General features: G+C 38.5%; 2 protein-coding genes across 2 annotated transcripts; one reads left to right on the top strand and one right to left on the bottom strand.

The window, feature by feature from the left end:
* Positions 1-1,426: 1,426 nt before the first annotated feature.
* On the bottom strand, positions 1,427-5,083 carry fbp1b (fructose-1,6-bisphosphatase 1b). Its single transcript, XM_071912045.2, has 7 exons — positions 4,914-5,083; positions 3,891-4,053; positions 3,675-3,767; positions 2,814-2,954; positions 2,515-2,652; positions 1,779-1,898; positions 1,427-1,615 (listed from the first exon to the last, which is right to left on the bottom strand). The coding sequence occupies exons 1-7, from the start codon at positions 5,081-5,083 to the stop codon at positions 1,427-1,429; spliced, it is 1,014 nt and encodes a 337-aa protein (XP_071768146.1).
* Positions 5,084-13,783: 8,700 nt separating this feature from the next.
* LOC139921734 (KN motif and ankyrin repeat domain-containing protein 1-like) lies at positions 13,784-24,358 on the top strand. The gene is made up of 12 exons (XM_071912050.2): positions 13,784-13,820; positions 14,908-17,240; positions 17,304-17,532; positions 17,628-17,780; positions 18,400-18,508; positions 18,663-18,842; positions 19,029-19,116; positions 19,881-20,100; positions 22,351-22,493; positions 23,096-23,296; positions 23,572-23,672; positions 23,788-24,358. Exons 1-12 carry the CDS (start codon positions 13,784-13,786, stop codon positions 23,843-23,845), a joined length of 3,852 nt encoding a protein of 1,283 aa, XP_071768151.2. The 3' UTR covers positions 23,846-24,358.
* The last annotated feature ends 3,413 nt before the right edge of the window (positions 24,359-27,771 follow it).

Genomic DNA, 27,771 nt, shown 5'->3' with positions numbered 1-27,771 from the left:
CACTTATTCCACTGGCTGGCAGTCGTGACGTCTGCGTCAGGACTAGAACTCTTAGAAATGATTTTCTCTATAGATTCCTTGGAGCTAGCCAAGCCAAGTGCACACAGTGTGATCAATTTCTGCCATTCTGCGTTTTATGAAAAACTGAAAAACTTCTTCTTTTTCAATTTTACCTCTAAAATTTGTACACCACAATACCAGACCAAGCTACACAAAGATTCCATTTTTTCCCCATCGTTTAATGGATACAACATGCATGCGCAACATGGATAAAATTAACTAACGACCTTGACAGAATACCTGACTATGCAGAAAAATGGTCATAACTCATCGACTGTGTGTCCAATCTTCACCATACTTAACAATTATGTTGACTAGTATTCAACTATTTGTGCAAAAGCACAATTGGCCAATAGGAGGTGCCAAAACTTCTAAAAATGTATTTCTCACAAACGGATGTACATTGGACAAGTAATAATCAAAATCCAAAATTACTTCTGGTGGGTGTGGCCAATGACATTTTAGCTTATAACTTGGCTTGTGACTGGATGATTGCTACGAAACTTGTTGAGCTCCTCAGTAATCCTATTTGTATTGCTGCTATCTTGGCCAGGGCTCCCTCGAAAAAGAGATCTTGTAATCTCAATGGGACTCACCTGGTTAAATAAAGGTTAAAAAAAAAAAAAATAAAATAAAAAAGTGGAACATTCCTGTCACGCTTCATCTCAATCGGTGAAAGTAAGGCCGAATGGTAATGATAATAATCAAATCTCTCATAGATTTCCATTGTATTAATAACTCAGCCACTGAAAACAGTAGAAACGCCATTCAACTTTCTTAATACTTACTTTCATAACAACTTTCATATAGTTAAGAGTTATATTCACTTCCATTGTATTTATGACTCATGTACCCAAGGAATTTTTAATCAACTTATTTTTTTAATACTTTTACACACATGTATACTTACATAGGAAGCACACTGGACTTTTGTATATCATAGAATAATAATAATGTAATTTGTCTTTATTTAAAAAAAAAAATTAAAAAAAAAGTAAGTCTCTGCAAATGAGACACACAGCGACAGCAACAACTTGGCATTAACACAGTTAATGAGGCAGAGTTAGTAGGTCCAATGAGGGTAAACATTAATATGTAAAGACCCGTTGTCTATTCATGGTTTAGTATTGTTTCTTTGATCAGTGCAGTTAAGGGAATGAGTAGAAAGCGTTCAACTAGAGATGTCCCGCTCGAGCCTTGCTACTCAGCCTCTCCCTAGTGTTGTCAGCCCAGCTTTAGCTTGCTCGCCACCAGACTTGACCTGTTCAGAACCTGCAAAACACACAAACAAACATAAAATGTATTTATCTCAGTCTGTTTGCTTGTTCATGTCTATTTGATTGTGCCCTGTCTAAAGCTGAATACCTCATTTTGCGTGCTTCTTGAAGATGGAAATGTACTCCTTCACGTCATCGGGAGAGCCCAGGACCACAGGGACTCGCTGGTGGATGGTGGTGGGCTGGATGTCCAGAACATTCATGGATCCTGTTGTGGCCATGCCTCCGGCCTGTTCCATGATGAATGCCATGGGGTTGCATTCATACAGCAACCTTAGCTGAGGGACAAGAAGCAGAAAGAGGAGTGACTTGACAGTGAGATACACGCATGATAACTTTGGTGTGCATTTTCTTGCAACTTGACACTCTGATGATCTGAAATAACTGGATGATTATAGATTTTGCAATCCATTAGTTGTAGCAGGACTCTCTCCCACTCACCTTGCCCTTAGGGCTCTTGACATTGGCGGGATATAAGAAGATTCCTCCATACACCAAAGTACGGTGAACATCAGCTACCATTGAACCAACATATCGCCCGCCATATGGGGCAGAACCATCCTAGGAACACAAAAAATTGTTAAGTGGAATTCCTCAGCCGTTACATCCATTTCATAATATCCAAAATTCAATCTAGATTTTTTATACCAATATACACTATATAATATCAATGATGGTCACTGGCCACTGGGAGGCACCTCCTGTTCAGCTGAATATGCACTGTGTTGGCTTATTCACTACTAGTTCTATCTTAAGAGTGATTTTACAGCACTACATATAAGCAAAGATTCTTGAAGCTTCTTGAGAAATGGGTCAAAGGGTGGAAAATTTTCTCTTTGTGACATTCAGATCACAAAATAACTCAAAATGCATTTGAGTTACAATTTCTCCATTGAGTTGCTATATTTTCTCCATTTACAAACAATATAAGCATAAACAATCCATTCACAGTATAAAATATATTAAAAAGTCAAGTCAGGTATGAAGTCCCAAAAAAAAAATCAATTTGAGAGTGAAGAAACATTTCCTCTCCAATTAAATAAACTTAAAGTCAGTAGTGTTATTCAGTGGTGCCACAGAAGTTAATACGTAAGTTCCAGATCAGGCCTTTGTAATGTATTAATGTTTAAATGTGAGGTGATATAGTGATTTGAACTATGCGTTTTATTGCCTTTACCTCTGGGTATTTCTTCTTCTGTAAGTATTCTGTCACATCTGGATAGAAATGCTGTGCATATCCTTCATTCAAACTGTAGATCTTTCCCTTCTTCTTAATCTTCACATCTCGATCCACCAAGATGAACTCACCTATGGCCTGGAAAAGAAATACAAGGAACCTATGAGAAACATATTTTACTATCACAACAAAGACAACTAACTGATGGTGTAATTTGCAGAAAGGACTTAATTAGAATCATCATCAGCTGAGTTGAATTTTGAGGCATTTCAATAAAGTAAAACAGAGCAGAGACTTACTGGGTCAAGCATGAAGCAGTTGACTCCTTGACCAGTGGAAAGGACCATCATAGTGGCACTGCCATACAAAGCATAACCAGCCGCCACAATGTTTTTTCCAGGTTGCAGAGCATCTTTCTCATTTGGCTCACCATCTGTGGTCTATGGAACAACACATGAAAAAATATCAGAACCATAGGGACAGGCATTTTGGGAAACAATAGGTATGATAAAGTTTTCCATGACAAGGATGCAGTGCAGAGAGCTACAGCATCAGGGGAACAGTGTGAATTCATAGCCTCTCTTGACAGATTCTGTGGACAGAACCTGTCCAATTGTATTGTATGTACAGTACAGGTGAGCTGTAACCTATATAACAGACCTGGCACCTTACCCACAGTTGTTTACAGGTGTAATCTACATATATGCCTTGATTGGAGTTAATACCTCAGACCGCTGTACAGCACCTGCTTCCTTTGTGGAACTATTTGGTATTCATTTTCTGTTGATCTAAAACTGCCATGTTTATCTGGAAAAAGTATCATAGAGTCCTTGAAAATTTATGCAAATAAAAGTCTCCCTGTTGTGCCATGAGATACATTCTAAGAAAGAGCCTCCTGTTTCTTTTCCAGATGCTGATTTACCGCACTGTGGGGAGGCTTTTCAGACAAAAATGGAAGACCTGTGATTAATCAAATATGGTGATCGCAGGTATTCAAGATGCCTTATGCATATTTTCTGATGCACTTTGAGGCAATTCTACATTTCAAATAAATTAATGCAAAATGCTTACCAAATATCATTGAATTTCATGTGGAACAATGGTCAGAGGTAATAACTTCAATGTGTTTTGAATCAGCGTGCAATATCATAATCACAAACCTTTCTGTAGATGGCGAAGATTGTTCCAATTGATACGAGACAGTCAATGTTCGAGGAACCATCCAATGGATCAAAACACACGATGTATTTACCCTGTCAGATCAGACAAATAAATTCATCAGTGTCACAATAGTATCATAACATGTGAAAGCCAATGACAGAAAGAAGGAGGCCACACATGCACATACACATGCATGCACACATAGATGCACACACCTGTTTTTCTGGCTCCACAATAATGGCCCTCTCGTCTTCCTCTGACACCAGGATACAGGAGCTGAAGGAGGACTTGATCATGTTGATGACCAAGTCATTGGACAGGATATCCAGCTTTTTCACTTGGTCGCCTGTCACATTGGTGCTTCCAGCAATCCCATATCTGCCCAGAGAGAAGAGGGACAGATAGAAGTCTGAATGAAATATATCCATTTCTCTGCAACTTTAAAACACACTGAACGAAATGCAGGTGTTTAAATCAAGTTATGTTTATTGCATTTTGAAATGGTGCTTTTATCACAACATGTTAAAATAGTGCACCAGTGAGAAAGTCCTGAAAAGTGCATTATCTTCGACCCCTGTCCTGGTGCATTGCACAAAACATGTGCAGAGTGCACCTTTGGCCAGTTCCTAAGTTAAAACTGCTTACTCATTTGCAAGTCATAGATAACTAAGAGTAAGACTTAACTAAGAGTAAGACTAAACCCAGATATGAAACACTATTTTAAACACTATTTTGAAATTGAATAAAAGAAAAAAATAAATGTAATGAACTGAAGCTGAAAACAACCCCGCCCCCTAAATAATCAACTAAAAAATTTATGAAATAACATTAAAAAGTCAACTTGAATCACTTTGAGATCTATGACCATTACTATGTCCATACATTAATACATTTAATTATGACACTCACATAAGCTAAAATCAAACATTTATAAAAAATAAAAAGTGACTATCAAGACTATCAAACCTTCTCTCACAACAAACTAAACTTAAATGGAAGTTGAAACTGAAAGTTATATGAAAGTAAAATATTTTGACATCATGTCATCATTGACGTCATCAGACGATAATAACCCTGATTGAATACATTCTAATAAGGTGTATATTTTTCTCTGCCTTAATGCAAGGTTGGTTAGCAACTTATCTAACAATTTTTGAACTAACATCATGCCATGTCATGCCAACATTTTCATTCTCTTATCCCCACCTTGGGGAAAAAACACACATGAACAAACTTACAGGTTAGCGATCCCAGCCTTCCTGACAGCGGTGGAGATGGCTTTGACGGCCGTGCAGATGGAGTTCAGCAGGTTGGTCAGCTCACCTGTTCCCTGGGCCTTCCTGCCCTCCTCCAGAACAAACCTGGTGAGGGTCAACACATCGGTATCGAAGGCACCTCTGTCAGACATGATGCTGTCAAGACTTGGAACTGGGACTTGGACCTATTGCTTCAAGTGATATAGGTGAGCAAAGCCTCAAAGTTAAGAGGACTCTAGCACTGAGATATGGGGAAGGGACGGGGGTGTGCAACTAATCTAGCCAATCACAAGCCTGCTTTCCCACAGCTAGGGGATGGTTTGATCACATCTGTCACTGCAGGTTTAAGAGAGCAAAGTTCAAAGATAATGAACATTTTTGCTCTGCAGTAAGCTTCGGCTGACTTACATGAGATGGTTGTGAAAGGCTACACAGATACAGGCAGCCAGCTCATTATTATTTTGTGCTTTTGTATTGCTGGGACTCAGGTACCCAATAAATATTGATATTTTTGCATTACTGGCAGCTCCCTTCTCTATTTCCTTTATTTTTTGCCTCCTGAGTGCCTTGCCTGCTATTTCCATGTTATTGCTGTGCTGATTGTGAGACACCACATTGTTCCTCTTGCAGAATTTCCTAAATATTGTATTGAAATTGTATTGATATTCATACATTCTGATGTCTCAACTGGGTAAGCATCCTGAAGACAATTCCAAGGCATGATTGCGAAGATGTTTCTACATTTATTTTGTGGACTGCATTCTATAACAATGTGACATTTTCAAGAATACTCTGAATGGGGTGCTTCAGTCATTCCCCATCCGTCATTGGAATGGAAAATTTGACTTGTGACTTTCAGTAAACAAAGTACAATAATTTAAAAAATCACCAGTTTTTATAAAATGACCACTATGTCACCCACTTAGCACTGAAGGACACAATTATCTTCTTCCAAAAGGGCTCTTACCAACCAGAAACAATATTTATGCTGCAATAAATTAATCCTTTATCTAATGGCAATTTTCTTACATGAAAAAAACATCAGTGAAAGTGATTAAACATGCTTTCCTGCATGATCCTGAATAGCTGAGCAACATTCAAATCATAGGTCAACTCATTGTCCTTGTCTACCCTACTTGCTTTTCATTACACTGTTACTTTCCATGTGCTGATAAAAATATTTACAAGACAATCTTTAACCACGTCAAGAGGGAGCAGAGTGTGCATGTTCTGTCTCTGTCTACATGACTGTCTGCGTGTCTCTGTTTGTGTGTAAACGGTTTATGGCCATCTGTGTTTGTGTGACGAACATGCTTAGGTAAAATGAATTCACATGGTTCATGGGGTTACTTGAATTACAACATAAGTTTACACAGAGTTTAGTGTCAGAGACTAGTTTCACAACAGGAAGCCAAAGTTGAACTTTGAACTTGAACAAGCTCTACCAGGCATGACTATAACAGCCACTGTAAGCTAATGGTGTGTGTTGGCCAAAAAACATTCTGTTCAGTGATGAACATGTTGCAAATGTGATTTATGCTGAATAACAGTCACTGATCAGCTTGTGAGGGTTACCAATATTACAAATGAAAAATATGACAAATATAATTGATGAAAGCAGCATGAATTCCTAATACTTATCAGCACCATTAATGTTTTCTTGAAGAAGCCCCTATTTAATGGACCCCTAATCTGGATGAGGAACCAAGATAGATGGATAGGTTTTAGGAGTCTGTAAATGAAATAACAGTGAAATTTAAAAAAAATTCTGGGAATCCCATTAATCACACCTTGGGACCAACTTTGGTATTGCTGGCCAAGTGTGGGGGATACTTGAAAATGTATTTCTCCAACCTGTCCACATGATGTCACTCAGTAGCTTACAAAATGTTGTAGGCTATATCAATGAAATATGGGCACAGTTTCATTTACTGAGTGTATAACTTACAATTCCCTGCAAAGCAGTCATTATCTTCTTCTCTTATAACATTTCCAGCACCATTAACGTTGGACTGGTGAAGTAGTACCATCTGCAGGACGTTAGGATGAGCAACACATTTGCAAAACTAATGCTTATGTTAGTTGTAATGTTAACTGCCTGACTGTAAATGTTACTTTGGTGTCCTCTGTAGGCTGAACGCTGCATGTTATTTTCAATGCACTGCAAGTATAGTATCAGTGTTTCTTTAAACATCATTATTGTTACTGGGGGGTTTCTATCCAAGTGACTGACATCAAATAAAATAAAAAAATCAAATTTATTTAAAGTTAATTTATTTAAAGTATGTTTTACAACACACTTATAGAAATTAACAATAAACCTCATTGGCTGTGGAACCTAATATATTTAGCAACTTAGGCATTTATGTGAGCAAAAGGGATGAGAGGTTTTTGCTTTCATCTGCTTCCATAACTCTAATGTAAAAATGACTTAGGATGTTTTAGCTTCAGCTTCTTGTGAAGTCACCATGTACACTGACTAAAGAGGACTTTTCAGTAGATCAATGGGAAAATGTGTTCATCAGAATTGATAAATAATTATGTTTGATTCGATGTAAAAACAAATTAAGATTAACTTTTTAACCCTTCTTATGAATTAATATCAGAACAAAACAAAACAAATTGCATTCAAATATAGAGCAAATTACATTACATATTACATTACAAATTACAATTAAAACATCACGTGCCTATGCTTGGATGATATACATCAATATTTTATTGATGTACAGTCTACCACCTGACTCCCGGGAGCAGCGGTTGTGTGCTTTGACAACTTTCCGCGCATGTGCAATGGGTCCTGGATCTGTGGGGTGAAAACTTCTTTCCTCACACGAATGGCGTTTCACAGTCAAGGCCGAGAGAAGACAAAGTAACCAACAGTGTGACAAACTGTCGCTTGAATTTCAACGAGATGGTATCCGACCTCATCCAACCAATGAGGCTATTTCGTGCCAATATTTTAACTTCAATACATCGTCACCGGTAGGCTGAACAAAAATGAATCCATCTCTCCTCCTCCTGCACAGGTGAGTGTCATCATAACATGATCGCCAACTAACGCAACAGGTAGCCTGACTGCACACTGACACGATTTTAAGATCCATTTTAAAATAAGCCTATAGAAATGAAAGGTTCTCTGTTTACTCGTGAGAAATTCAAGACACAATTTCGCTCCTTGGTTTGATAGCACTGCATGGTTAGTTAAATGTATCATAACTCAGCGTCCCGTTTGTCTGTTATTAGGACACCGAGAAGCTGCTGTAATTGTGTCATTACTAACACCCAAATATGTCATTTTTTTGCATACCTGTTCTACTTACATGTGAAACAGTGTCAAGATAATGTAATTCCTAATTGTCAAACAAGTTGCAAACTAGCCTACATGCTCTAACTTAATTATGGTAATGACAGGATATTATTATTTTTTTTTATAACCTGCTGCAAAAACACAGACATAGTGGAATAGAGCTCTTTGGCCTAATCCACAAAATTGGCATAAGTAGTGTTCCTGCTTACATCAAGAAGAGATTATCTTGGTGATCGCAAAACCCATTCATGTAACACTTGTGAAACCACATGGAGCAATTTAATGGGAGATTTAGCTAACAAAAACAACATGTTCCAGATGGCTTTGAGACAGTGGTCCCATGGAGGATTATATTCTCTATGGTTCTGGTCCAATATACTTAAAAATCCTGCCAACAATGTATTGACTATAAAATGCTCTAGAGGAATATGGTTCCATATTTGCTAATGAGTGGATTTATGGAGACGGTTGCTGTGGCTACAGAGCTCTGCAGAGTTTCATTGCAAGACCCATTTTAGTAATATGTCCTTAAGCCAAGAACATGTTTAACTCACCATAGTGATGCATTGGTTGCGAGCTCAAAATTAGCTGATGCACATGGGATTGACATTATACCCACCACATTCCTCAAGGAGGTTATTGGGGCTATAAGACCTAGTCTGCTCCCTATTGTAGCTTCCTGACTACATGGTTGTAGATGACAAGTGTCCTCTTCTGAAGAAACCCACCATTTTTACTATAATTATAACTACAGGTCTATTTCTAAGTTGCATATTATCTCAAAGATTATGGAGAAAGTGATTTTAAAGCAACTCGTAGTGAAAATGGAAAATAAGTAACATTTTTGAAGAATCTCAGTCAGGTTTTTGTCAGCATCATAGTACTAAAACCACCCCTCTTAAGGTTATAAATAAATATCCTGATGAACGCAGATGCAGGTGAGTGTTCTGTGCTAGTGCTGCTAGATTTAAGTGCAGCAGGTCCAATTTTCTCCACAGTATGCTAACACATGGACCACCTCATCCGCAGGTGTGGCATTGCCTTCCACTGCTGTAAGGGTGGGAATCTTGGGGGATGTCATGATTCAATTTGCGATTCGAGTCACGATTTGATTTAAAATCAGTCATAATCATGATGAATTACATCATGATTATCTGCACCATGCGGTTCGATACATAGATTCTAGATTGCCATTTTGAACTATTTGCCCACTTGACTATAGTAGACAGTTGAATACATTACAGAAAAAATAGTCTGTTACATGCAACAAAAATGTAAACCTTGAGTGTATTGAATTTAAACTGAACTTTTTCAAGTACATGTTCTTTTTGCTAATCTCTATTGCTGATTGATACCATACAATAGTTATTCAACCAATACCTAGTTCATGAAAGCTTTTACATTTGCTGTTCTAAACACCTATGAGGGAGTCCTTCTTTCCCGGAAAAAATCTCCTCTTCTCTGCTGAAGTGATGGAAGCAACTTGATGAATTGTTAAACTTCAGCATTATTTCATTTACAAGAAATTACCACAATTAGAGAATGTAGAAGAATGACTGTTTTGATCATAGTTTCACTGTGATCTCTCTACCTACAACACAGATAATCATAGAATTCCGGACAAAATCATATCTGACAATAGAGATATTCTCAGATTTGGGTCCAAGAGACAAAATCTCATCAAATGTGGGTCTGTGGCTTTAATGTGGACTAGATTATGGGTCCTTGATATGAAAAAGGTTGAGAATTACTGCTTTAGAGTATATCAACATATACCGCACAGTGGAATCCCTCTCCCCAGGTTTTTTTAGAGCTTTTGTGTGTTGAACTTATATTAACACAAACACACACACACCGAGTGTGTGCTTTTGAAAAACGTGCAAATTTTAGTCTAAAGGGTTATTTTTGTTTCTTTTTAACAAACATACTCCCAGCTGACATTGTTTGTATCGGTGAACATGATTGGTGTAACATAAAAATGAAAAATTATAAACAGTGTGTTGTTGCATTTCAGTGTGTGGGCTTTTTTCTTTTCTTTTTTTTTTTCATGTGTGAAATAAGGCTGGGCGATATGGTTGAAATCAATATCACGATAACCATAAGGTTTTTTTCAATATCAGTATATATCACGATATTGCTTAATTATGCAAAATTACATTAATTGACATTGATGTTCATTGATGTCCTGAATTTCCCCTGGGGGATCAATAAAGTGCAATCAATCTTATATTATTACATTGAACTGCATAGTAATGTTAAAAGTGTGATGTCGAAAAAAAAATAAATAAATAAAAAAATAAAGATGGTAATCATCAATTTAGACAAAATTGTGTATCACAATATATCATTTCAATATGGCTCCTGTGAAAGACGATAATATTGTGAAACATCATGGAACATCATCAGTAACATGATATTGGCCTACAGTGGTTGCTAAGATGCCAATCCATATGCATCAAGAACAAATATATGTCAATTATTGATTATTGCTACCTGAGATCATAGGTGATGATTTTTCCTATCTAAACAAGCACTTGAATGCCAACACATTATACTCATGCACCATACGGTGTGGAGGCCCTGTGCACAGCAGCTGTTCTCAGGTCCATCAGAGCAGAGCAATGCCAGCATTGTCACTGTATTCTTATAGTGAATAACTACTTTAAATACATTTAAATATGAAATGGTTCTGAAGCCTTACAGTGTGTGGAATACTTTCATTTGCAAATGGACTTCATATGCACCTGTTCACAAGATCATAAATGTACTAGTTTGCTAGTTAAAAGCACCACCATCATTTAGCTGCAAGCTGTCAATGATGGCATTACAGTAACAAATCAGCTGATAAACCATTAACAGGATAATCTCATGTAAACTTCTCAAAGTGACTAGAATAGCTCAACTTGAGATATGATTTTCATCTGTGATTTTCATCTCCATTCAATGAAAGAATACAAGGTATATTAAAGGCAGCTTTGTGTTACTTCTTTTCACTCTTGTGCACTAAAATTGATTTCAAACTATATCTTGAAACTAGGGCAATATGGATTCATATCTTAATATTTTATGTTCTAACAATATTTGAAGGTATTTGGTTTTTCCAAAAAAATATAAAAAATACCTAAGGTATAGGATGTGAAGATCTATATGCTATACACTTCAATGTTTTTCTGCATTGTTCTTCTTCGTTCCATGTTGGAATGTATTTTTAGTCATTCAGTATGTCAATGATGTCCTACAACATCATTGACAAGTTCTATGGGTCTATGTCCTGCACAATTTCAGGGTGTATAATCGGCATGTGTATGTTTATAAAGGAGGCCCCATCCTCAATGCAGATATTCAAATGGTTTTGCTCTATGATTCAAATGAATAAAACTCTAGAAGTAGAAGAGACTTGAAAATTGATGCCATACATTTTCTGTAAAACTAGATCTGGTGAAAATCATTATATGAAATATTCACAAACCTACTGTTGTGAGGATCCATACTTCACTCTTAAGTTCTACAGAAACAGTATGAGAGAGAGAAAGTGAGCGAGGTGTCAGATTAATATGTTGACATTTTCACCTTTATGCATTTTATAAATGTGCATACACTGACAGTATATTCAGTATGGTTACCATGCAGCAAATGATGTGTGGAGTAGGCTACAGATCTATAGATGTGGTCAGTGTTTTCTTGTATGGGATCGATCTAAATCTGATACCTCGCTTTTTCTGTTTTCTCTCCCTCTCTCACACACATTCGTATTTTATCTATTTACTCCAAATTCTTTCTTTTCCATCCATCTCTTGTGTTTCTAACCTGCAAACTTGACTCCACCCCTCCTTCTCTAATTAGCGTTCCCACATTCCGCTTTAGCATTTATGTCTGTGAGCAGCAGTCAGAGAATTTGGGTCATTGTGGCTAACTCTATAAAGAGAACTTGCTAGAGCTCTTAGAGACCATTGCTTGAGACTTTATGTCATATGTTTTCTTGTTCACATACTATAGGTTTCAGAAAAGCAAATTTGTGTCATTGTCTGAGAAAGTAATGACTACAGAGATATGCTGATATATGTCACTGACATATAGCACTGAATGTGGCTCATCATGTATCATCACAGCTACAAAACAATTCCTTAGTAACCCTCATGGAGTATGCTCCCCTATAGAGGGCAGTGTGGAGTTTGAATGAGGCCTGTTTTGGATCTGGTCTGGGACTCTCTCTCTCAGGCTTGGTGCTTAGCATAGGCCCAACGTGGCTTTTTACCACCGAAACAGAGTCTTCAAATAGACACTTTTTTAAAGGTCAATACAGTATTTCAAAATGTCCACTGCCAGCTCGACACATAAAATGACCTAAATTGAATCACAAGAGTTGTTGTCATTTGTTGTCAATTGAAATCACTTTTGACTTAGAAAAAGTCAGTACAAGTTTTTCCAGTCTTATATGTTACACTTTTATAACACAGTTTATACATTATTTGCTTTACGCGTATAGCAAACGTGTTAATATGTACTTGATATGTACTACATATTTTTAGCAAATATTATATGTATGCATACCTATATATTTACTTAAACCTACATGTACACCAAATGTTACATATTGTAATCCATATTTAAGTAGTTGAGACTGTTAGTAACATCTGTTCGTAACAACAAAAATGTTAGTAATGCGTTTCTTTTTATACATTATACGGTCTACTTAAAGTGTTCCAATTGTCAACAACATATGTTTACATAATCCCACAATTGTTTACATTCTATTCTGTTGCTTTTATTTTATTATTGCTACTATTTTTATTGCTTATTTTTTATCTTTGCATTGTATGCTTATATTCTATTTCCTTTCCCCTGATGAATCCTATTACTTTTTCTGCTGGAACAACGTAATTTGGATCTTATCGTATCTTATCTTTTATTAACTTTTGCTAGATTGTAACCATATTATCTTATATATTATGTGCCGCACAACAAACTAATTGTCCAATGTATTTGTCTGTGAAGGGGGTATAAAGGATACGGTACAAATGCTAAAACAACTGACAGAGTGCATATTTTGTCTGTGAGATTCTTTGAGAGAAAGTCTACCAAAAAATGCCATGTTCTGAGAACTTGAGATGCTTACTTACAGGAAAAGTGATACAGCTTTGCAGTACAGCGAGTCATCATTATGCTCTGAAGCTCAGCCTTTTGCTTAATGTGCATTTGCAGTATTATCTGTAATGTGTCTAGCATGGCATTACATTTCCTTTATGCAAGCATTGTAAGGTTATCTGTTATTGACTGTTGGCTTTGAGCCAAGAGACAGAGAGAGGGAGAGAGAGTTAGAGAGAGAGAGAGTTTGTGCACTTGACAGAGTGATGCAAAAGGACAATGAATGTATAAGGAAAGAGAATGATAGATAAATGTAAATGATAAAGATATTAAATTATTATTTGTTTTTGTTGTTTTTTTTTCTCATTTTGATTTCTAATATACAGATTTATTCAAAGACCTGGCTGGACGTAAGTGAACGGATCACTCCATTATTGATAAACTGTGAAATACGTCCATGGCTCAAGGCGGTTACATCTTGAGAAATGGGTCAGGTAACTGATTCGCTAACTCTTTTTGCTTGATGCTTAATTTCTGCAATTTCATATGTATAATGCACAAATGTATTCCACCCTTTGTTTATAGTGGTTACATTGCCATTTAATGTTGACTTAAGGAAAACCTAAAACGTAACATATCAAAGATAAGAAAGAACTTCATCTCCAACAACTTTAATGTACATTCTTTTCACCTATACATTTCAACACCTAACCACTTAAATACTGTTCTGCTGGTTTGATGGATTACAACATTTATTCAGTAAAGTGTCAGTGGATGAATGAGAAAGGGTTAGAGAGTTTTTTCTTTTGTTTATTCAGTGGCTGAAATACTTGGAAGATGTCTGTGGTTGAGAAAAACTGCCTAGAATATGGTTGGGCATTTATAGGGAGGCTTGCACAGTAATTATAGAGTGGGTCCAGTCTATGCAGAGAGACGTACCATTTGGAGAGAAGTGTCAGCCAATCACTATTCAAAACTGTGTGTCTACACGCTTGGTAAATCCTCTTCTGTCCCTCCTCCACTGGTGGGATAGGCAAAGAGAGATTATAGTCAAAAACATTTTGGGGTGAGAGAAGACTCTAGACTCAGATCGAAGTTGTCACAGATGAACATATAATACTGAGGTAAGAACAAATGGTACTGCAGGATCTGAAGTAAATAAAAAAATACGCTTATGTGCAGTAAGTCTTACAGAATGTTATCACAGCTTTTCAATAATGATATTTGTTTGTTACAAAGAGTTGTTCAGGATATTTACTTAGATTCTGAATGTGAATTATTCGTGAATATTTGCACTCGAGTCGGTGAGGCAAACAATGTTTTATTTTTTGAAAGAGTTTTACTATTTGAAATTGTAGATTTCTAGTATCACAATGCATGGTGCATGTTTACTGTGGTTTTCTCTTTTACTGAGTCATAATTTCATGATTGCCACATGCAATCAGGGGAACATAGGAATTTTGTTATTTCTACATCCTTTGTTTCAGATTTCCCACTTTCCAACCCAATGTTTGGATTAATTTTTGCTACATATGTAAGAGAAATAAATTATTGCTGTTTTCCCACTATGGATCCAAACAGGTCACAGTGGAAAAGGCACTGAAGAGTGTGTGCCTTACTACCCAGAGGCAGCCTACAGTTATCAGCTGGACCTGGGCTACCTCAAGTGTGTGGACGATTTTCAGAACAGCACCACCATTAAGCGACTAAGTCTTAAGAGGAGGCCCAGAGTGGCCGTGAATAATGTGGAAAAACCACAAAATGAAACTTCACCTGGCCAATGGCATTCCTCAGAATCCCTGTCATCATCTAGCAGTGATGATACTAGACTATTGGCCATGTCTTCTATGACCAGAGGTCGACCCCCTCGTCCTCCACCCCATGGTTCCTCCTCGGATAACCCACCCTCCAGGAATGAAGGACCAGCAGCCTCTCAGATACTTCCTGAGTCGAAGCCTCTGCCTGCAGCGAGATCTCTTACATTACCCAGACACAACCCCCTGGTGGAAAAGACCCTTATGGAGACCCGCAAACGTTTGGAGCAGGAGAGGACCATCCAGCCTCCACCTGAGCCCCATCCCCGTCGACGCCTGGCCAGCTTTGGAGGCATAGGCTCCACTGGGTCACTATCTCCTTTCACTGGCTTGGGTGCATTTAACCAGAACAACAATGGGAACAAGCCTACAGGCACTGGGGGTGATTTGACTGTCCACCTTAGCTCCGCCCTTGGCAGTAGAGGCAGCACAGGGTCCCTGAGGCTGAGCCCACAGAGCTCTGGCAGATCCACCCCAGTTAGTCTTGGCCCCATGCACCTGCAGCATGTCCGTGACCAGATGGTGGTAGCTCTGCAGAGGCTGAAGGAGCTGGAGGAGCAGGTGAAAATAATCCCTATCCTGCAGGTGAAGATCTCGGTCCTTCAGGAGGAAAAGAGACAACTGGTCTCTCAGTTCAAGAACCAGAATGACAACCAGGACCTAAACGATGTGATCTGGAGGAGAGCATATAGTGTAGGGAGTTCTGACCACTTCCAGAGGGTCTCTGAGTTTGAGAACCAGGTGAAGACTGAGGAAGGACTTGAGGGCATAGTGCAAAGTGACTGCACTGGCCTCAGGGAGTTCAGGCAACTGACTGAAGAGATGCAGGCACTGGAAAGGACCATCAAGGGTGGACGTTTGCAAGCACGGCATGGAATAAGCTATAGCACACTGCATGACAGACCTGTCAAGTCAGTTGCTATTGGAACTGATGATGATATAGGCATCATCTTGTCTAAACCCACAAAAGAAAACAAATATGTGGACACTGAAAAGATAGAGACAAGGTCCATTGCAACAGGAGTATCTGAAGTCAATCTTGGAATTGTCACAGAACGGGAGGCAGAGCTTGATGCCCAGCAACAAATAATTGAGGCCCTGAAGGAGAGAATCTGTCACTTGGAAGCAGAGTTGAAAGAATCAGCTCTCCAGACAGAGATGAGCCGTCTGAAGCTGGAGCTTCAAGCTGCAGGGGCTAGAAACCGGGTCGACAAGGCCTCCATTGCTAAGCCATCTACTGAGAGCACGGGCACTGAGGCTAGGCCTCACACCAGGAGCCAGGGAGTGGGTAACCATACAGAGCACCGAGATGCCAGCACAGGGGAGATGACTGAGGTGAAGAGATGTACTGTGGGAGTATCTTGTATGCCTGACCTTAGGAATGTAAGCACAGGCCCGGATGTACCCATGAGCCACTGGGAGGTAAGGGAGCGAGTGGAGAGCAGGGAACAGTGTGTGGGGATACAAGTTATTACAAACACACAGGGGGTTGGGACGGAGATAAAGGTGTGTGATGCAGAAACCAACACAGATATAACAATGGAGAATTTGGGGTCTGGGAAAGGACAGATGGAGCATCGTTCACTGACTTGTGAGTACTGTTCAGTTGGCATGAAGATTAGTGAGGCAAAGGAAGTGGTTTCTCTTGGTATGGCCACAGATCCAGTCAGAGGGGTTGATCTGGGCATCATGGCATCACCGCAGACAGCCTCACAGCGCACCAACACAATTCAGTCCAATTCAGTGTCACGCTTTACCAGTACCAGACATGCCTTCAACACCAACTCCAGCACCAACACTGTCCTCAATACCCAAGACAAGCACACCAACACCACTCAGACTGTTACGAGGACAGTGTCCGTTGGCAACAGGGTCCGAGACATCCAAGGTATCCCAGAGACCCGCTCAGTTGGCGTAGGAACCGCAACATTGGTAGGAAGTACCTTAAAACAAACACCAGTGACAGTGACCAAGGCAACCCGAGATACAGGTGTTGGATTCACAAACATTAATGAGAATTTCTTGGTTGGACTGAAAACACGGAATATGGCCTGTGGACCCTCCCATCTACCTGACCCCACCAAGACTAGGAGCATTGGTGTAGGAGAGGGGAAAATACGGGATTTCTCAGTTTCACCCCAAATACGTGGCCATATGTGCCAGCAGTCTGCACAGTCCCAGTGGGACCCAGAGCTGAACCATTACATAGAGAAGATGCAGAGGCTGCTAAGAGAGCAGCAGGGCCTGCTCACAGAGAGCTACAGTGAGCAGGGGGAGGTGTTTGTCCAGCAGCAAAGCAGCCTAGGAAATATTAGCTCCAAGCTGACCTGCATAAACACAGCCACGGCACAAGGAGGAACAGAAGTCCATCCTCTAGACTCACAGTCTACAGGTAGCACTGCAGGGATTGGTGTTCATTATTTACTTTGTTAAATATATTTTGGTACCATTCAAAAACTTAACTGACATCCCTTTTCTCTGCTGCAGCCAACAGAGCATTTCAGTCCCTGTCTCAGCTCTCAAATGACTCCTCTAATAGTGATAAAGCAAAGTCAGAAATCTATCAACTCAGTTGTAATGAATCAGAGGTGAAAAGAAGGATCCAAATGATAGAACAACAGGCATCCTCAGCTCTGCAAGGTAAATCTGTGTGTGCATGCATGCGTGTGTGTGTCAGTGTGTTAGTCCTGTATAATCCCTTTATCTGTTATGTTCAAAGCTCATCTTGCTGAGAGATACAGTAAACATCAGGAGGGTAAAAGTGCCACTGTCTGTTCAAAAGATTAAAAATATTCTATTCACAGACCACTCCCAAGTCCCACTTTAAACTGGTATGAAGTTTAGAGGAAGTGGCTGTTTTTGGCTTGGCAAATTGACGCTTTGAGGCGTACACTTGCTATGTTTGGTATGATATTGGGTTTTGGGAAAGCATACATTTCATAGCAGTTTGTGGCTGAAGAGGGTCTAAAATTGAGTGGCTTTGTAGGAAGGACTTGTGTGAGAGAATGCTTTCCCTTTTAAAATGATGCTTTTACATTTGTAAGAAAAAAATGGTGCACAACCAGCACTTCTTATGAATTTACATTCTTAGTAAATCCTACTGATCCAGATTGACCTACTGGCTTTATATCTGACTTTTTAAAATTAACTACATGGATTGTACTTAATACAAGTTAATACCTTCCAAATGTCACAATGATATTAATTAAGTGTGCTGTATATTAGGATTCAGAGGCTTGTGTTCCATGGTTGTCCCTAGACAGGCCAACTAATGTCAATATGCTGCGGTCTATCATGAAGAAACAAAATGGTGACCAAGGCTGCAGCAGCAACAGGAAGACCTTGAAGTTTATGAGGGTGACCACAGGGTAAGGTTCTCCTGTATAACCTCTTATTTGTTATGTTGTGATGGATACCATGTCCTCAGGCTTTGTCCATTGTGGGGTGTATGCTGTGTATATGCGCATGCCTGGGTATGTTCATGTAGTTTCAGTGTATTAAATCCTTGTGGTTTGTCCTTAGATTAGACCCCATGTCAATTTATGGGCCGTCTGCCAGTGAGGAGGCTAACGCTGAGGAAGAGGAACAGAAAGGCAACAGAAAATGGAGGGAAGTTCCCGGCCAGTCTGATCAAGATGGACAGGGCAAAGGTGTCTCCAGCAGGGACCTGAAAGGCTCTGCGACATCAGATACACAACAGAGGTAGGAGTCTACAAGGTTTTAAAATTCATTCATCTTGTATTTGAATAAGGTTTCTGCATTAAAGAACATCACCCTAATAACATAATAATAATCTATATATTAGTGTACTCAAGCTAACTTTTACCACAGAGATCCTCTGAATTGTAAACTAGCGCCTAGTAAGCAGTTGCATTTTTTTCCCTTAAGGTTTAAGCTAAGTGAAAAGATGTTTTCTGCATGTCAAGCCTTAAGGATCCACCTGAGTGATGACACGACTTTATCCAGCAGGGACCTGGTAAGTTTTACTTACCATATTCAGTATGAGAGGCCTAGAAGCTGTGCGTGTGTGTGTGTGTGTGTGTGTGTGTGTGTGCGTGTGTGTGTGTGTGTGTGTGTGCGCGTGTGGGTGCGCCTGCCTGCCTATGTGTGTATGTATGTTTATGTGTTTTCAAGGGCATGAGTGTGGAAGGGATGGGGGTGGAGAAATGCTGATGCAGGGTGTGTTCAAGTATGTCATTTAAAAAAGAAATGAGTTTGGCATTGGACACAAAAAGCCCAGGAATGTGTCAACTCTGTAATTTTCTGCCACGGAATCTTTCTTGACCTAAAAAAACAATGTTATTTTTAAGTGAAAGGGACTTCTTGACTTCTGCTATAATTAGGTGAACAGATAGAGAGGATAATGCAAAAGAGGCAATAGAGTTTATAAGTTACAAATAGAGGCTACAGTGAAACTTGATATTCTAATGAAACTCCTCCCAACATTTTAAAAAATATGTTGGCTTTTTTTGTGGATGAAATGAAGACAGCCTCTTTTCTTTCTCTATTCCTTCCCTTTATGGGGTTGTTTTGGAGCTCTTTTATAGTGAGTTATTTGTTTATTGTCTTCTTTGTTTATGTCACATCCCCATAATTACAGCATGTCCATAACTATCCAAAGTTGAAATTGCTCTGCACACTGTGAATTATGGAAACTTGCAAAACTGAGGCATGGCTAAAAAACATTCTTTTTTTTTTTTAATACACATACCTGAGTGCTTGTATTCTTGTCTCCCTCAGCATGCCTGTCTACACACACTCCAGCAAGAGTGGTTCCGCGTGTCCAGCCAAAAATCAGCAGTTCCTAACATTGTGGAAGACTACTTGTCAGCGTTTAGGGTTATATCACCCTCGGTATTGCAACATGTAGCAAATTTGGCTGATGGCAATGGAAACACAGCTCTTCACTACAGTGTGTCTCACTCCAACTTTGGCGTTGTCAAGAAGATGCTGGATGCAGGTAATATATCCACAGGGCAACAAGAGATCATCTCTATGCTAACATTTTGACATTTATTTTCTTCTCTCCCCTTCCCTTTCCTCAGTGGAGAGCATTTTATATTTCCCTGTAATTTTACAAATACAATCCCAACAAAAAAGCTAAGGACAAATGATCCTGCTGGTGCTATTTACAGTTCAGAAACCACAATTTCTGTGCCTACTTAATAGAATACCATAACAATTAATTAAGTAATGCAGACAGAAAATAATCATCAGTTACAAGTATATACTAATGTGTTTTCATTAGTGACTTAAAAGAAGATAGTTTGGGCTAAAATTATCCTTTGTGCTCGACTAATTAAAAGCATAAACTAACATAGTCCTGGGTTTAGCCTGTTTTAGGTTCATTGCACTGCATAGGAAGGTGTCTTGCATGAAGTCCTCCAGCACTCTTTTCTGTCCTTCTGTGTTTGCTCTCAAAAAACATGGGTGCTGAAATGAATAATAACGGGTACTGAATTATAGCCAATATCAGTTTCACGGGTAAAATTGCTCCTCCAACAGTTCATTCAATAGTATTCGCTATCAGGCATCACTGCACAATATGAATGAATCATATACAATAGCGAAGAAAAAATAATTGCTCAAATGAAAGAAACCTTAGCTCATCATGACAATAGGATGAATGATTAATTCTGTTAACAGTAGCATAGCCAATCAAGTGAGATGTTTGTCATTGTTAGGTTCATAGTCAATTATTACAAAATGGTAATTTTACTTTTGAAAGTGTGAGTAGTTCTCAGCATGTGAAAGCAGTTGGGCTCGAATGAATTGCACTTGCTAAGAAACTGATTCTTGGTCTACTATTCTAGCAGAAGGATTGATGTTTTCTTTATGTGGGCTGGTACAGATGCTGAAGCTAGAACAGTGTAGGGAAGCTGTCAGTGGCACTTCAACTTGCATCTACTCCATAAGAGTATTCAGCTCTTTCTAATATGACTCCTGCTGGGTCTAGAACCGGTAGTTCTTTAGAGGGGCACAATGTTCAAGGCTGCAAACAATGAGAGTCATTTAGGGGCCTTGGTCTTCTCTGGGCACATAGGGAGATTACATTACAAAACTTTAATGTCCTCAATGAGCAATTTGTAGCGCAGTTTAAAATACACACAATTACAACCAACAGTCAATTGCTGGATAATTTAATAACACCACATTATTACATTAACAGGCGATTATTACTTCATAAGGGGTGTAATATATTTTTAACTGATGTAATAATACTGCCTAATCAAAAGTAATAACTTGAGTTATAAAATTATTCTTATCCTTCGAGGTATTACATTATTAGGCAGTATTATTATTGCGTCATCAGTTAAGAATATTTTAGTATTTTAGTAGAATAAAGTAATATCCCATTTAGAGGCACATTTGTTACATTGTGACAAGTTATTACATTATCCTGCAGTTATTACATTATAAGTTGCTACATGGGTTCAGTGATGGCTGAGGGAATTAATGAGTTTCAAGGCCTTTTTTTTGGTCCTACTAAATCTGATTTCTGCCCCTCAAGTTCACATATCCTCAGTATCCTTGTTTAGAGGGTGGGAGTGTCAGTGGTGATTTTATCTGACTTTTTGTTCAGTCTGGTCAAGTACAAATGAGCTAGGCCAGATGGTGGCTAGTTGAAGATAAGGCAGATTCTCAGAATTCCTTGAAAGATTTAAGGTGATTTTAATTTTGAAAGCGGCTCTCTAGCAAACTTGCTACCCACCTCTTCACTTGTCATTACGGGACATGTAACCTTCAGTGGGAGAAAGGCCTGGCAAAGGGAGATTAGTAACCAGCAAGACTTCAACGTAGGTATGGTTAGCTTAGCTATTAGCCTTTATGCACGGAGCTTTGCAATGTATGTCCTTGGTAGGCCTCAATAGTGCAGTGGCCTTGCTGTGGGTTATTTACAAATGTGTTGCAGTTTCTGTCACCCTCTAGTGGTCAGAAAATGTCACTTATTGCAGCTTTAGCGGAGTCACAATCAGTTATGCTCATTTTCTTTATTAGAATAGGCCGTGTACAAAACCATGTTCTACAATTCCTTACGAGATGAACCTTGGTGCAGTCACTGTAAAGGGTTTGAAAGAACCACCAATGACCTTTGTGGTTAACCTAATGATAAAAAATGATGTTCACCTCTTTCTTTTTTATATCCACATAACTTCCTTCTCATATGTTTGTTCTCCTCACTTGACCCCACTGACTACCATCACTACAGAAGTGTGCAACGTGAATCAGCAAAACAAGGCAGGCTACACGCCCATCATGCTGGCTGCACTTGCAGCTGTGGAGACTCCAGAGGACATGAGAGTGGTGGAGGAGCTCTTCACAAAAGGAGACGTCAATGCCAAGGCCAGCCAGGTTAGTCTGTTGCCCAGGACTAGTGGGTGTGATGTCCTACAGGCTGACTTTGTTGTCTCTTTCTCTAAATTCTTTCCATATGCTGTGATGATGAGTAAGCCTGTTGTTGACTCATTCATACCATAAAAGGATGTGTGTTTTTTTCCTTTGGGTTATTATATTTGTAGTTTGATTCTTCTGAACATAGGAGTGGGTTTAGTTTATTCATGCATAGATATGGTGAAACCAGAGAAAAGAAGAGAAAACAAACTGTAGGTGAGAGAAAAAAAAATTAAAAATCAATGTGACAGACATAGGTGAACTGTGCACAGAATCTTTGTGACTTAAAAAGTCAATACAAAAACAATAAAAAGCATAAATAAATTAAATGTGTAAGGCAAATAAAAAACAATGCAGGGAAAGTGAGTATAGTAGTGAGAGTGTATGTGTGCATGTGTGTGTGCATGCTGTATGTGTATATTCAAGGAGTGAATGATGAAGAGAGTGCAAATGTCTCGGTTCATCAGACAAGCTGCAGGTCTATATGTGTAATGGTTGCGATGCGTAGATTCAGTCGCATTAACCTGCTGTTTGTGTTTGACCCCTGCATTCTGCACCTCCAGGCAGGTCAGACAGCGCTGATGCTGGCAGTGAGCCATGGCAGGATGGACATGGTGCAGGCACTCCTGGCGCAGGGGGCAGAGGTCAATCTCCAGGACGATGAGGGCTCCACGGCATTGATGTGCGCAAGCGAGCATGGCCATGCTGACATTGTTAAACTACTGCTGGCACAGCCAGATTGCAATGCCACCCTGACTGACAGTGTAAGTGAGTCATTCCTGCCACCCTGTGCAGCCTCTTTGGGCCTGGTGGCTTTAAGCTCTGCAGGATTTTATGTGTGTCTCTTACACATGGCATCACACAAACAGACAGTAAACGTGTCATAAACTTTTGCACAAACAATTACCTTTAAATCAAACATTTTGGGGGGGGCAAATACAGTACTGTAGTGTGTATAATGTGATGCATATTCTATCAGTAAATTACGATATAGAGCAAATCTTTTCAGAATGTCAATGCTTTGTCTCTGTGTACACAGGATGAAAGCACAGCCCTGTCCATTGCATTGGAGGCAGGACATAACGACATTGCAGTGCTTCTTTATGCACATGCTAACTTCTCTAAAGGACAGGCTGGGGTATGTGGCTCAATATATTCACAATAATTCTTTCAAGAATGAAGGTACCGTTTTTTACTTTTTAACTGTGTGTGTGTATGCGTGTGTGTGTGCGCCCATTCTCTCTTTGTAGGGAACTGCTCGTCTTGGTGGCAAGCCGCTCTCTAGCCCTGGTGGAAGAAACATCTTTGAGTGAAGTGATGTCCCAACATCCCTTTGCTGCCTTGGATTATGTGAATGGAGATTTCATTTATGATATTCGGTGCTTCAGTATCAGAACTCCCAGTAAAGTATTATTCATAACAAAGGGGCTCTGCGTTTCAAGAATTTTTTGAGAAATGTTGAGTGTCAAACTTATAGTTGGATACCAAGTTAGTCAGAATGATTCTTTGTTTGGGTTGTCCATGGTAATTTCTTTCATTATTCCTAGCTTCAGCCTTATAGCTGTTTGCAGTTGTTGGAGAGAGCAATAATAGTCAACCACCACCTGACAGTATGCAAGCAACTCTCCAATTAAATGCACCATAGTTTAGTATTTGCATAAGACAGCATAAGGTGGACTGTAATGTAACTCAACAGATAATATAAAGCATGACAGTATATCTTTATTCAGGATATAGACTAGATAATGTTATATGCTGGAATCATTTATTATATACTTCCTTTTCAGCAATTATATTATTTCATTCTTTATTTTATCCAACAGAACGGGGACATAATGTGTCTTACAGAGATTTTGTTAATCATGATGAAAATTTTAATTAAAATGTTGAAACTGGGGGAACTTTGTACATCCATATTTTTTATCATAATTTTAAAATATTATGGATTTTATTGATTGCCGTTTTGACCTGTGTAAAAAACAAAATAAGTTGTGATTTTATACACTGAGTGAAACAGAGGCATGTGCAACATGTCAAACAATGAATGTCAATTTTAAACAGTATTTATTCTAACATTCTGCCACCTGAAATGACATCCTTAGGTTTTGTCAACACCATCAGTTTTTTCAAAAAGTCTATTAAGTTAAAAACATTGTAATCTGTAACAGTCTCACAGTACAATCTAGTGTCAGGTAAATTTGATTTTTAGGCAAGTTAGGCAAAAAAAAGTTGTTGCAAGTTTTAGGTGAGGCCCCAAACTTTGGAAAGGAAATGAGCAAACTATCTTCTTTAAAGACACAATTGAAAACAAATATTTTCTAACCTTGTATTAAACTGATAACCTGTTACGACTCTCATTGTACTAAAGAAGCTTTGTGAATTTGTTTGTTGTTAGTCTAATATCTAAGTCCTTTTGACTTCAATTTGATAGTGTACTTGTAGTTCACTAAACTATTATGTACTATTACTTTCAAGCCTATTTTTTTATTTTTTTATCTATTTCCTTTGTTGTAGCTGGTTGTTAATACTTAATGTTTTTTCCTTTACTTCACAGCAGTTTATAACTTCAAGAAAAATGCTGAATGGTCAGGCAGTATGATGACAAAGTTTTGATGCAAAAGAATACATTTTTAGTCAAGTAATAATAGGTGTTGTACACTCACCCATTCATTGACCTTTAGCTGGCATGACTTATTCCCACAATGACTGGCTACAAGGACACTATACAAGGTTTTAATCCTCATCCCACCAACATATTTAACATACAAGGACTACCGACTGGGGTCCCTGGGGACCCCAAGAATAAACTACTGTAAGAAACAACCATCATAGCAAAATGTTAACTTATTTCTTCTCAGAACATTATTAGTTATGTAATTAATGTAATCTGAAAAAAAAAACAGATTATTATTATTTTAGGAAAGTTACAGTTATGATATTATAATGATGTATTGTATTTCTGACTTTGAACATCATCCTACCTTAGGAAGAGCAGTATTTAGGGTTGTTGACAGAGCACATGAGGAAATCTGTGTCTGCTGCATCTGTGTCTGTCTCCTTCAAAATGACTGACAGAGTGCCCCCCCCCCCCCCCCCCCCCGATAGTGTGTGATACTTTAAATTAGGACCCATGGCAAACATGAACTCAATAAATAGTTCCATCTATTAAAACTGCATAGGCGGAATTTGGTGCTTTTGACTGGGGTCCCCCAGGACCTCAATACATTGGTATTTTTAAAAAGCACTAATTAAAACAGAAACAGAAAACAATGATATGAAGTCATTAGGAACAAATTGATTGACAAAGTCATGAAAAATTGGAATGATAGAATAAAGCACCTGTGCGATATGACAAAAAGTATACCTCTGGGGTCTGCGGGTACCCCAGTCGGTAGAATGAGGGTAAATAATATAAATAATATGCAAATTCATGTTGTCCATATTCTGTGCATATGACCTGTAGGTGGCACTAAAGGTTTTAATGTAATTTAATTTAATTGTCTCCACCATCAGAGGGACTTTTTTTTTTTTTTTTTTTTTTTTTTAAGAAAACACAAGCTTTCTTAACACGTTTTCTGAGTTTTCTAAATTAAAATGTGTTTTTATAGGTTATATATTATTAAGTGCATTTGATTTAAAACACAAAGTTACATTGTTGGGACAGTTGAAAAGACAGTTATTGGGGAGAAGTACCTCAACTCAGAGCACTACCTGAAATAATTTAGGTGCAGTATGGAAGATTATGGGGCTTTTAACCTGTCTTGAACAGAAAAAACTGAAGATTGGTATGCTTTTTTATCATTCCTGTTGGTGTGGACACAAAACAGGTAATGGTCTAGAAGAAAATATTAATTTTGTGAAAAATAAATAAATGGGTTATTCAAATTTACTTTAATGTGCTGGCTTCTTTTTCCTTGTTTTTATCAATAGAGAGGATCAGGGGAGTCAGGACCATAGAGAATAGGGAGGGTGAGCTTCTTTAATTTTTTTAGACTTTTTCCTTTAAAAAGTATTATAGGTCTTTTAGTCTTGACCACAGTAGAGTTAATCGCCATACATTTTTGGGCTATTTTTGATCATTTTACCCCACAATTTACTGTGAATGTTCTGAGTCCTGTCCTCCCCAACTTTTTGAGTCACCAGCCTCTACTGGTGACTCACTGTTGAGCATTTCCAACAGCAGTGAGAGCTTGCAATGAGCCAACAATATTTCATCTCTTATCAAAAGAGCGCAACAACAGTCAACAGTCACATAGCAACAATAGGAGTTATAACCAGATACAAGCTTTGTGTACAAACAGATATTTAAGTCTTGTGAACTGTTATTTTTTGTAAAACTTCTTGCTCAGTGCTCTATAACACTGATTAGTACAGAGCTGCATAAAGGTTTTCTTGTTTACATTCGGGCAGTAGTAGCCTGAAGGTTAGTAAAGTCTCCCTCAAAAGACTGGCAGGACTGGGCATGAATGCGTCCTTACTCAACTCCCTAGATAAATAGGGGTTTCAAAGTATTTGTCTCAATACATTTGCAGTATAGTATACCTTTTGGAAATCAGACTTTTTAGTAACTGTAATTATTTAAGACTTATGATCTATGACCCTAGAATATTTATGTGATAAACTGAAATTCAAAGGCCTTGTTTTCCATTCCTTATTTCTTACTGAAAAAACAGTAAGATACATATCGTCCTTTACACCATTCATATTGCTACTTCTGCCTTGAGAAGGTTAGAGCGTTTATGCTCATCTCCACCTGCATGACAATCTCGAGGAGTCTTTCCGAATTAACCTCAAGCCAAACAAAAATTACCATGGTGGAATAATATAGTTATTAGATTGGCAGGCAGCTCATCAAAATTAATTTGTTCGTTTGAATATTTAATCTCGACCGCTGCTTACAACCCACATCGTAGCAGATATGTTAATGAATTTGAAACTGGTTCTGGCACCTTATTTTGGGAGTTTGTAGTCCTCAGTAGCTTAGATTGATTTGATTGATTGGATGATTGATGACTGGTCATGAATCCTACCTCTTCTTTCATCTAGTCTTTCAAATGATATGGACTCAGGTAAGATCATTCTACAAGTCCGCTGACGTATCATTCCATAAACCAATGTCTTAGCTTTCCAAACTTTGATGATTTCAAAAACCTCTAGTAGCTGCTGTGTTCATCTTGATAGGAGGGCAAGGTGCTTTAATGATTTGACATCTATTCAAAGCACAGACAGCTCACTGTGG

Source organism: Centroberyx gerrardi, chromosome 2, assembly GCF_048128805.1.
Source record: "Centroberyx gerrardi isolate f3 chromosome 2, fCenGer3.hap1.cur.20231027, whole genome shotgun sequence".
Taxonomy (NCBI): Eukaryota; Metazoa; Chordata; class Actinopteri; order Beryciformes; family Berycidae; genus Centroberyx; species Centroberyx gerrardi.
This window is presented reverse-complemented; position numbering and strand designations above follow the sequence as displayed.

Bases quoted from the DNA above. Each gene is read 5' to 3' on its own strand.
- LOC139921734 (XM_071912050.2), top strand. From the start codon at position 13,784: ATGGCTCAAGGCGGTTACATCTTGAGAAATGGGTCAG. The intron at 17,241-17,303 runs GTAGGAGAGGGG...CATATGTGCCAG, and splicing joins CCAAGACTAGGAGCATTGGT to CAGTCTGCACAGTCCCAGTG. The intron at 18,509-18,662 runs GTAAGGTTCTCC...GTTTGTCCTTAG, and splicing joins TTTATGAGGGTGACCACAGG to ATTAGACCCCATGTCAATTT.
- fbp1b (XM_071912045.2), bottom strand. From the start codon at position 5,083: ATGTCTGACAGAGGTGCCTTCGATACCGATGTGTTGACCCTCACCAGG. The intron at 3,768-3,890 runs GTGTGTGCATCT...CTGATCTGACAG, and splicing joins TTGTGGAGCCAGAAAAACAG to GGTAAATACATCGTGTGTTT. The intron at 2,653-2,813 runs GTAAGTCTCTGC...TTTCTTTTCCAG, and splicing joins ACTGCTTCATGCTTGACCCA to GCCATAGGTGAGTTCATCTT.